Source organism: Centropristis striata, unplaced genomic scaffold (assembly GCF_030273125.1).
Source record: "Centropristis striata isolate RG_2023a ecotype Rhode Island unplaced genomic scaffold, C.striata_1.0 Scaffold_83, whole genome shotgun sequence".
Lineage (NCBI taxonomy): Eukaryota > Metazoa > Chordata > Actinopteri > Perciformes > Serranidae > Centropristis > Centropristis striata.
Genome location: NW_026739099.1, coordinates 6,941 through 17,178, shown reverse-complemented (window position 1 = coordinate 17,178; position 10,238 = coordinate 6,941). Strand labels below are relative to the sequence as shown.

At 41.1% G+C, this 10,238-nt stretch overlaps 1 protein-coding gene across 1 annotated transcript; it reads left to right on the top strand.

Moving 5' to 3' along the window:
* Window positions 1-511: 511 nt before the first annotated feature.
* LOC131968041 (galactose mutarotase-like) lies at window positions 512-9,813 on the top strand (the record flags this gene model as incomplete). The annotated part of the gene is given in 6 exon segments (XM_059328787.1): window positions 512-553; window positions 555-605; window positions 4,302-4,383; window positions 8,121-8,271; window positions 8,371-8,539; window positions 9,520-9,813. Coding segments are annotated over 6 exon segments (573 nt in total), but the record flags the coding sequence as incomplete, so codon positions are not given.
* Between the last annotated feature and the right edge of the window lie 425 nt (window positions 9,814-10,238).

Genomic DNA, 10,238 nt, shown 5'->3' with positions numbered 1-10,238 from the left:
CTCCTGCTCCTCCTGCTCCTTCCTGCTCCTCCTCCTCCTCCTCCTCCTCCTCCTCCTCCTGCTTCCTCCTGCTCCTCCTGCTCCTCCTCCTCCTCCTCCTGCTCCTCCTGCTCTTCCTCCTCCTCCTCCTCCTCTCCTCCTCCTCTCCTCCTCTCCTCCTCCTGCTCCTCCTCCTCCTCCTCTCTCTTCCTCCTCTCCTCCTCCTGCTCCTCCTGCTCCTCCTCCTTCCTCCTCTCCTCCTCCTCCTCCTTCCTCCTCCTCCTCCTCCTCCTCCTGCTCTCCTCCTCCTCTCTCCTCCTCCTCTCCTCCTCCTCCTCCTCCTCCTGCTCCTCCTCCTCCCTCTCCTCCTCCTCCTCCTCCTCCTCCTCCTCCTCCTCCTCAGTGTTTCTGTCTCCATCAGCGTGTTTGACTGGAGACTAAAGAACTGTGTGTTAAACAGGCGTCTGGTCCTCGTGTTGCAGTCAGATGTGAATGTGTGTGTTGCTGAGGTCAGATGTGAATGTGTGTGCAGGAGGAGACCCTGAGGGTGGAGTACCTGGCCCGCTCCACCAGGGACCACGCCCATCAACCTGACCAACCACGCCTACTTCAACCTGAGTGGACAGGTGAGACTCCCAGAGACCAGATCCACCAGGATCCACCAGGATCCACCAGGATCCACCAGGATCCATCAGGATCCATCAGGATCCACCAGGATCCGCTGGGACCAACGACATGTCAACATGTTGGGCTTCCTGTCATTCTCTGTCTTTTTTAAATCATTCTGTGTCTTTTTTAGTAATTTTGTGTCTTTTTTTAGTAATTTTTGTGTCTTTTTTTAAATCATTCTGTGTATTTTTGGGTAATTTTGTGTCTTTTTTTAGTAATTTTGTGTCTTTTTTTAAATAATTCTGTGTATTTTGGGGTAATTTTGTGTCTTTTTTTAGTAATTTTGTGTCTTTTTTTAAATAATTTTTGTGTCTTTTTTTAAATAATTCTGTGTATTTTTGGGTAATTTTGTGTCTTTTTTTAAGTAATTTTGTGTCTTTTTTAAAATATTTTTGTGTCTTTTTTTAAATAATTTTGTATCTTTTTTAGTAATTTTGTGTCTTTTTTAAATAATTCTGTGTCTTTTTTTAGTAATTTTGTGTCTTTTTTTTAGTAATTTTGTGTCTTTTTTTAAATAATTTTGTGTCTTTTTTTAAATAATTCTGTCTTTTTTTAGTAATTTTGTGTCTTTTTTTAGTAATTTTGTGTCTTTTTTAAAATGATTTTGTGTCTTTTTTTTAGTAATTTTGTGTCTTTTTTTAAATAATTCTGTGTCTTTTTTTATAGTAATTTTGTGTATTTTTTTAGTAATTTTGTGTCTTTTTTTAAATAATTCTGTGTATTTTTGGGGTAATTTTGTGTCTTTTTTTAGTAATTTTGTGTCTTTTTTTAGTAATTTTGTGTCTTTTTTTAAATAATTCTGTGTATTTTTGGGTAATTTTGTGTATTTTTGGGTAATTTTGTGTCTTTTTGGGGTAATTTTGTGTCTTTTTTTAGTAATTTTGTGTCTTTTTTTTGTAATTTTGTGTCTTTTTTTTAGTAATTTTGTGTCTTTTTTGGGTAATTTTGTGTCTTTTTTTTAGTAATTTTGTGTCTTTTTTTGTAAATTTGTGTCTATTTCTGGTCATTGTGATACTGCCTCCAGCGGCCATCAGGTAATTTGAGTCTGAGACCCCAAACTTGGTTGGTACCAACAATATTTCTGCATATTGCGGTTCCTAAACATCGCATCTTGGAATTAAATAAATTAGATTATCAGTAGAAATCAGGCTGAAATTACCAAAAAAAGACACAAATCAACCTCAAAAGGATGCAAATTGAGAAAAAAAAACATGAAATGACCAAAAAATCACACAAAAATGACAGAAAAAAACTAAATTACTTAAAAAAAGATACAAAATGACTAAATAAAAGACGTAGATATTTCTGACCAGAACAACTTGACTCAGTGCTGAGCTTCATCTCAGATGAATCTTCAGCTTCATAACTTCCAGATGATGTCATCACTTCTATGTCTATCTATCTAAACCAGAAGTTCCTCAACCTTTTTGAGTCGCGACCCCCAATTTAACATGCATGTTGTCCGTGACCCCCGATCTCTGAACACAATCTCACACGCTACAGTTCAGATCACTCAAAAAAGAAACAAAATGACCAAAAAAGACACAAAATGACCAAAAAGACACAAAATGACCAAAAAGACACAAAATGACCAAAAAGACACAAAATGACCAAAAAAAAGACAAATTAACCAAAAAAGACACAAAATGACCCCAAAAATAAACAAAATTACCAAGAAAGACACAAAATGAACAAAAAAAGGAAACAAAAATTACCAAAAAAAGACACAAAATGATCAAAAAAAGACACAAAATGACAAAAAAAGACACAAAATGACCAAAAAAAGACACAAAATGACCAAAAAAGACACAAAATGACTAAAAAACAAACACAAAATGACCAAAAAAAGACATTAAATGACCAAAAAGACTAAAACACATGAACACTTTAACACAGTGGAGACAGAGCTGACTTCCAAAATGATTTGGCGACCCCCAGAAATCATCTCGCGACCCCAATTGGGGTCCCGACCCCAAGGTTGAGAACAGCTGGTATAAACAATGAGAGAAGTGGTGATTTGAGATGAATTGTTGTTGTTTTGACATGTGAGAACATCTGCAGGACACTCAGCGCCGTCAGGAGGAAAGAATCCATAAAACATCATATCCAGATGTTTCATACCCATTCCTGGACAACAAGTGTCCATATTTACTATCATCAATCAATCAATCAATCAATCAATCAATCAAAACTTTACTGCATGACTCCAACGTCCAAATAGACATACAATCACAGACAGAGAGTGTAAAAGGCACCTAATATTCAAAAAATTATGCAAATTCAATAAATAGTAGCAGTGAGAAGTGGTATCTAACAGGACTCGGCTTGGATTGGTCAACTGTATAATAAATCTACTAATCTAATATGAATGGTAGATGTGAAGTGAAGTCTCAGGGAGTGATTAATGGATCAGTTGGTGTTTTCCTCCCACTAGGTGGAGCTGTTGAGTGGTGTTGTGGTGAGGTCAGGAGAGGAAACATGCTGGAAATCTCAGTAACATCGTAGCGTGACTCAGGTATCAGGAACCAATCACATCGTGGTGATTCACAGCGATATTCAGTCTGTCAGGCTTTAACTTCTGGCTCAGTGGGTCCGTTTAGGGCAGTTACTATATTTATCCTTTATTTTAAGCAGCTAACAGGTCTCCTTGAGACTTAAAAAGAGAGACCTGGCCAAGACGGCAGCATCAAAGTGTTACAGCATTTAAAAACACAATTAACCCTTCAATCAGGCAAAGAGCTACATCTGGTAACTTCAGGTAATATTTCAAGAAAAAAGTTGCAGATTTAAGAGATTAAAGTGGCAAATTTACTAGAAAAAAAGTCGCAGATTTAAGAGATTTAAAGTGGCAAATCTGCGCGGGGAAAATTTGCAGATTTACAAGGAAAAAAGTGAGAAAAAAAACGATTTTTTTCCCCCAGATTCACCACTTTAACCCTTATTTCAACCCTAGAGAATATTGGAGGATATTACATACTGTCAGAATGTGTAAAAAAAAAAACATACGAAAATAATATTTTTAGAAAAAAGTTTACGAGATTAAAGCGGCAAATCTACGAGAAAAAAATGCTCAGATTTATGAGATTTAAAGTGGTGAATCTGGGAGAAAAAAGTTGCTTTTTCCCAACTTTTTTTCCGTAAATCTGTGACTTTTTTCGCACAGATTTGCCACTTTAAATCTCTTCAAGGTAACTGTTTTTCCTCGAAATATTACCTGAAGTTACCAAATACAGTTCTTTGCCTGATAAAGGGTTAACATAAACAATTAAATACAAATCCAGCCATCACAACATCAATGAACGAGCCTCAGTAGAGATTATACGGAGCATCACACTGACTAAGGGGAATTATTTCTTCATCCTTTAGAATCCATAAAGTAACTAAAAGCTTTCTGACCTGACTCAGTTCTCTCTCTTGGCTCCAGCATGGACAATATTTAGAGAGCGTAGACCAGGTTGAGTTTGGTTTGGACTCATGTAAGAAAACACAGGTAAGAGGGAAACAGGCCAAGATTAGATTTATAGATAAAAACTAACCAAAGAGAGCCTGAGGACACACAAAGACGTGATTCCAGCCGTGGCGTCCTGAGAGCAGTAGTAGTGAGGAACCACTGAGTCTCTGGGAGTAAACCTCCGCCTCTGTTGTGTGTGCAGGGTGCAGCAGACATCTACGACCACCAGGTGTCCATCAGCGCTCCGTCCTACCTGCCGGTGGACGACTCCGTCCTTCCTACAGGTACACCGTCCTCACGTTTAAACATCTCATCAGCCAATCACATGGCCCACTCCTCTCAGATAACAACAGACAACTAAGAGTAACTAACCGTTCGCATCAGGATCACCAAAACTGGACCAGATTGGAAAAACTGGTCTGATGAGTCGATTAGTGCTGCGATATTCAGATGGTCGATATTCAGATGGTCGATATTCAGATGGTCGATATTCAGATGGTCGATATTCAGATGGTCGACATTCAGATGGTCGATATTCAGATGGTCGGGTCTGAATTTAGCTTTAAACCTCTGAAGTCCAGCAGATTTAGGTTCAAATGTGTCAACTTCCTGCATTAATTTCTGTCTGTGTTCAGCATCTTCCAGTCTGTCCTTACATCACATCATGGCTCCTTTTTCTACACACAAACTAGCTATCAGTCTGATTTTACATTTCATTTTAATTAACAAAGTATAAAGCTGCCAGGAACCCAAAATACAAACAAAAGACACAGGTTTCTATGGAAATGTTCCTTTTTTAAATACTATTTATACACACAAAAACAGCAGGAAAAAAAGGGGTTAACATCCCCTCTGGCTCTGCAGCTGGGAGAGACTGCTGCAGGAGGACTGTGCCGCTTCGACTCGTTCTTACTCTTCTTAACGAGCCTCCGGCCCCCGCGGCTCCTTAAGAAGAGCCTCCGGCCCCCGCGGCTCCTTAAGAAGAGCCTCTGGCCCCCGCGGCTCTTTAAGAAGAGCCTCCGGCCCCCGCGGCTCGTTAAGAAGAGAAAGTCTCCAATAACATCAGAAGGAGTTGCTGGATTTGTCTCCAGTTGCTTTCTTGAAAAATAGTCTCTAAGGGAGTCTGAAAAGTCGCTAAATATAGCAACTAAGTTGCTAAGTTGGCAACACTGCTTCACCAGCTTTTACAAATGTTGCGTGTTGTTGTGGCGTCCAGTACTACGTCACATCCTGCTTAGTGTTCTATCCAATCAGCAACCAGGCTGTTTACAGGGAGAATAAAGACCCTGCTCTACTACAGGGACTAAAGAAGTCCAGACAAAAGACCTCTAGGACGGATCATATTCAGATTAGGGGTGTTTCAGAGAGTGAGACCCTCATTCCAGGTATTAGGCCTTAGTGTAAACACCTTTATTCAGTAGTAGTATTGTTGCTGACCATGCCAGCCCTCTGTGACGTCCAGCAGGAGAACACGTCATGTCACAAGGCTGAAATCATATCTATCATGTCTAACTGGTTTCTGGAACATGACGATGAGTTGACTGAACTCCAAAGGCCTCCAGCCTCCAGTCTGAGTCCTCCAGACCTGTGGTATGTGGTGGAACGGGAGATCAGCATCATGAGAGATGATATCATGGCAGTATGGAGCCAAACCTGTCAGGAATGTTTCCAGCTGATTCCTGCCACCAAGAATGAAGGCAGCAGGGCTCCAACCCAGAACCAGCAGGGTGGACCTTCATCCATACTGAAGCATGGTCTCCTGAGTCTTCATCAGTCTGTTAGGGTCGTCACCATACTAAAATGTTCAATCAATACCGATACTCAGGAAAATATTTGATCCTTGATACCATTTTTGATACCACCAGGATAAAAACAAAGACCCCAAAATTTAACAGAAATATTTTTAACAAGAAAAATGCAACATGTAAAAATGAACAGAACCACAGGTTAAATATTTATAATAAAAAAAGAGACTGCAACTATGATAACAAGCTTCAGGTCTGAGGTAGTGCAAATAATAAATAAATACAATAAACAATAACAATTAGAACAATATGAACAATCGATACTTTTTAAAACGTTTTAGTATGGATATTTTTGACAACCCTAGTGGACAGACATGGATCTAAACTACAACCCGACTGGTTCATGGAGACAGAAACTTGACTGAAACAGTCTCTAGATATTATTATTATTTATTATTTATTCTTGCTGTGGTATTTATACTTTTTATACCTCTACACCTTACTGTCCTTCAGTGTCCTTACTGTCCAATGTGTTGTTGTTCTTCAGTTGTTTCATGCACTCTGGGAGCTGCACTCTAATTCTGTTGTGCTGTCTACAATTACAATAAAGGCTATTCTATCTATTCTATCTATTCTATTCTATTCTATATATTCTATTCTATTCTATTCTGTTCTACACTATTCTATCTATTGTATTCTATTCTATCTATTCCGTTCCGTTCCATTCTCTGCTGTTCTGTTCTATTCTCTAACAGATGTCAGGTCTCTACGTCTTTAACATCAGTCTTTGTGTCTCTGAGCCTGTTTCTGTCCTCAGGGGTTCTCAGAGGTTCTCAGGGGTTCTCAGAGGTTCTCAGGGGTTCTCAGAGGTTCTCAGGGGTTCTCAGAGGTTCTCAGAGGTTCTCAGTGGTTCTCAGAGGTTCTCAGAGGTTCTCAGGGGTTCTCAGAGGTTCTAGAGAACTGATCATTGACTTGTCCTGCATGTTGGATCCATCTCCTCCATGTGGCTGGAGCAGTATGAAGGTTAATGATAGTATTTAGTGTGAGTATCTGGTGTAGAGGCGTGGACTCTTGTTCTGAGGGAGACAAACTCTCATTACTCTGTTATTAGCTCTGTTATTAGCTCTGGTTCCCCTGGAGACACAGCAGATCACCAGCAGCTCTTTATTTAGATCACTCTGTGTTAGAGAGGAGGAGCTGCTCCTCCAGGAGAACCTGTGTTAGAGAGGAGGAGCTGCTCCTCCAGGAGAACAGGAGTACACCTCTTAAAGACTGTCCACTTTAAATCTGCCTCAGTTTGAATTCTTCGTGTCCTGATCTACAGACTGAGAGGAAACTGTCTGTTTCCATCCCAGATACTAAACGCTGATGCAAACATGATCAGACCTCCTTGTTTCCTTCAGTTTCTGGTTCATTTTAATGTCTGGTTCAACTAAAGGTTCATTTGTTTGGACAAATATAATGATAACAACAAAAATATCTGATAAGAGTTTAATTAAAGAGCTGATATCTAGACATTTAACATGGTTTTATTGGTGATGATTTTGGTTATTATCAAGAATGTTCCCATGACTGTAGATGTAAAAATTACTAAAAATGACTAAAAATGGATGTAAAAAAGACACAAAATGACTAAAAAAGACCAAAAATAGATGTAAAAATGACTAAAAAATGACACAAAATGACAAAAAATATATGTAAAAATGGCCAAAAAATGACTACAAAATATAGAAAAAGACACAAAATGACCAGAAATAGATGTAAAAATGATCAAAAAAGACAAAACAGACACAAAAATAACCTCAAAAGGGCAAAATGACCAACAAAAAACAGAAACTGACCAGAGAGTCTGAGGTAAATGTTCCCCAGCAGCGTTGGAGTTGATCATGATTTTGGTTATGATCAATAAAACCATGTTAAATGTCTAGATATCAGCTCTATAATTAAACTCTTATCAGATATTATTGTTGTTATCATTATATTTGTCCAAACTAATGAACCTTTAGTTGAACCAGACATTAAAATGAACCAGAAACTGAAGAAAACAAGGAGGTCTGATCATTTTTTCTATGACTGTTTATTAATAATTCACCTGATGAAATGCTGTGATTGGCTGGTTTGCAGTCAATAAACGTGATATTAACTCTTTATTCCCTGCTATGACACATGAAGCATTAAAGTGTGTGTTTCTAAAACAATCCAGAATTCGTCTTCTTTCGTATTGTAGTAATCAGCGAAGCGTTTTCTCCTCCCTCTGATAAACTGAACGTGTTCAGGAGAGGTCAGAGCGGTGGACGGCACGCCCTTTGACCTCCGGGAGCCGGCTCAGCTGGGCCCTCGGCTGGAGGAGGTCCCAGCGCCAGGCTTCGACCACAACTTCTGTCTGTCCTCACCTGGAGACACCTGGACAGAGAGACCTGCTGCCAGGTGGGCTTCACACACACACACACACACACACACACACACACACACACACACACACAACAACACCCAGGTGTGTCTGTGATGGTTGTTTTCTGACCTCAGAGTGGTCCACCCAGCCAGTGGGCGGGTCCTGCTGGTCTCCACCAATCAGCCGGGGGTCCAGTTCTACACCGCCAACTACCTGGACTGCTCCGGGAAGGGCGGGGCCAGGTACGGCAAACACAGCTCCTTCTGTCTGGAGACCCAGAACTGGCCTGATGCTGTCAACCAGGTAGGAGGAGGAGGAGGAGGAGGAGGAGGAGGAGGAGGAGGAGGAGGAGGAGGAGGAGGAGGAGGAGGGATGGATGGAGGTTAAGAAACTCTGATGTTACCCAACTAACATTGTTACAACTCTGTGTCTGTCTGTCTGTCTGTGTGTGTGTGTGTGTGTGTGTGTGTGTGTGTGTGTGTGTGTCTGTGTCTGTGTCTGTGTGTGTGTGTGTGTGTGTGTGTGTCTGTGTGTGTGTGTGTGTCTGTGTGTGTCTGTCTGTGTGTGTGTGTGTGTGTGTGTCTATGTGTCTGTGTGTGTGTGTGTGTGTGTGTGTCTGTGTCTGTGTCTGTGTGTGTGTGTGTGTGTGTCTGTGTGTGTGTGTGTGTGTCTGTGTGTGTGTGTGTGTGTGTGTGTGTGTGTGTGTGTGTGTCTGTCTGTCTGTGTGTGTCCGTGTCTGTGTGTGTCTGTGTCTGTGTGTGTGTGTGTGTGTGTGTGTCTGTGTGTGTGTGTGTATGTGTGTGTGTGTGTGTGTGTGTGTCTGTGTGTCTGTGTGTATGTGTGTGTCTGTGTGTGTGTGTGTGTGTGTGTGTCTGTGTGTGTGTGTGTGTGTGTCTGTCTGTGTGTGTCTGTGTCTGTGTGTGTGTGTGTGTGTGTCTGTGTCTGTGTGTGTGTGTGTGTGTGTCTGTGTGTCTGTGTGTGTCTGTGTCTGTGTGTGTGTGTGTGTGTGTGTGTGTCTGTGTGTGTGTGTGTGTGTGTGTCTGTGTGTGTGTGTCTGTGTGTCTGTGTGTGTGTGTGTGTGTGTGTGTCTGTGTGTGTGTGTGTGTCTGTGTGTGTGTGTGTGTCTGTGTGTGTGTGTGTGTGTGTGTGTGTGTGTGTGTGTCTGTGTGTGTGTGTGTGTCTGTGTGTGTGTGTGTGTCTGTGTGTGTGTGTGTGTCTGTGTGTGTGTCTGTGTGTGTGTGTGTCTGTGTGTGTGTGTGTGTGTGTCTGTGTGTGTGTGTCAGCCTGCGTTCCCTGACTGTCTGCTGCGTCCTGGTGAAGAGTACAGACATGTAACCAGCTTCACCTTCACCACCGTCTGACCGTCGGACCTGCAGCACTTCTAAAGGATCAATAATTATCATTATTACTAATAGATCAATGTAAATATAATCATGTCTCATAATGATCAGCAGCAGTGCCTTCTACGGTTATACTATGTCTAACTGTGTAATTTGATGCAGATTTTTGTAATATGAAGGATTGTCCCTGATGTTTGATCCTGTGTCGTTATTACAATAAATAAAAATGAATCAAGAGTCTCTGACAGTTATTCCATGTGAATGTGAGAGAAAAAAGTGTGAATTTGAGGTTTTTAATATGAAGAATGTTCCCGGATGTTTTATCCTGAGCCAGTAGAGAGTGTTGCTGCTGCTTTGCTTCTCCAGTTCTCGCTTTCTGCAAGATTATTTATTTTCACGCTTTATTCCCCTCATGTCATTCAGCCACACATCCACTGATTTTATGGGCAATAAACAAGCTGCTGGGGGTCTCTGGGGGCTCCGCTGTCCACGGTAGCGGGGCTATTAGCTGCTAGCGACGCTAATAGCTATTAGCCGCTAGTGGCGCTATTAGTCGCTAGTGACGCTAATAGCCGCTAGCGATGCTAATAGCCGCTAGTGACACTATTAGCCGCTAGCGACGCTAATAGCCGCTAGTGACGCTAATAGCCGCTAGCGACGCT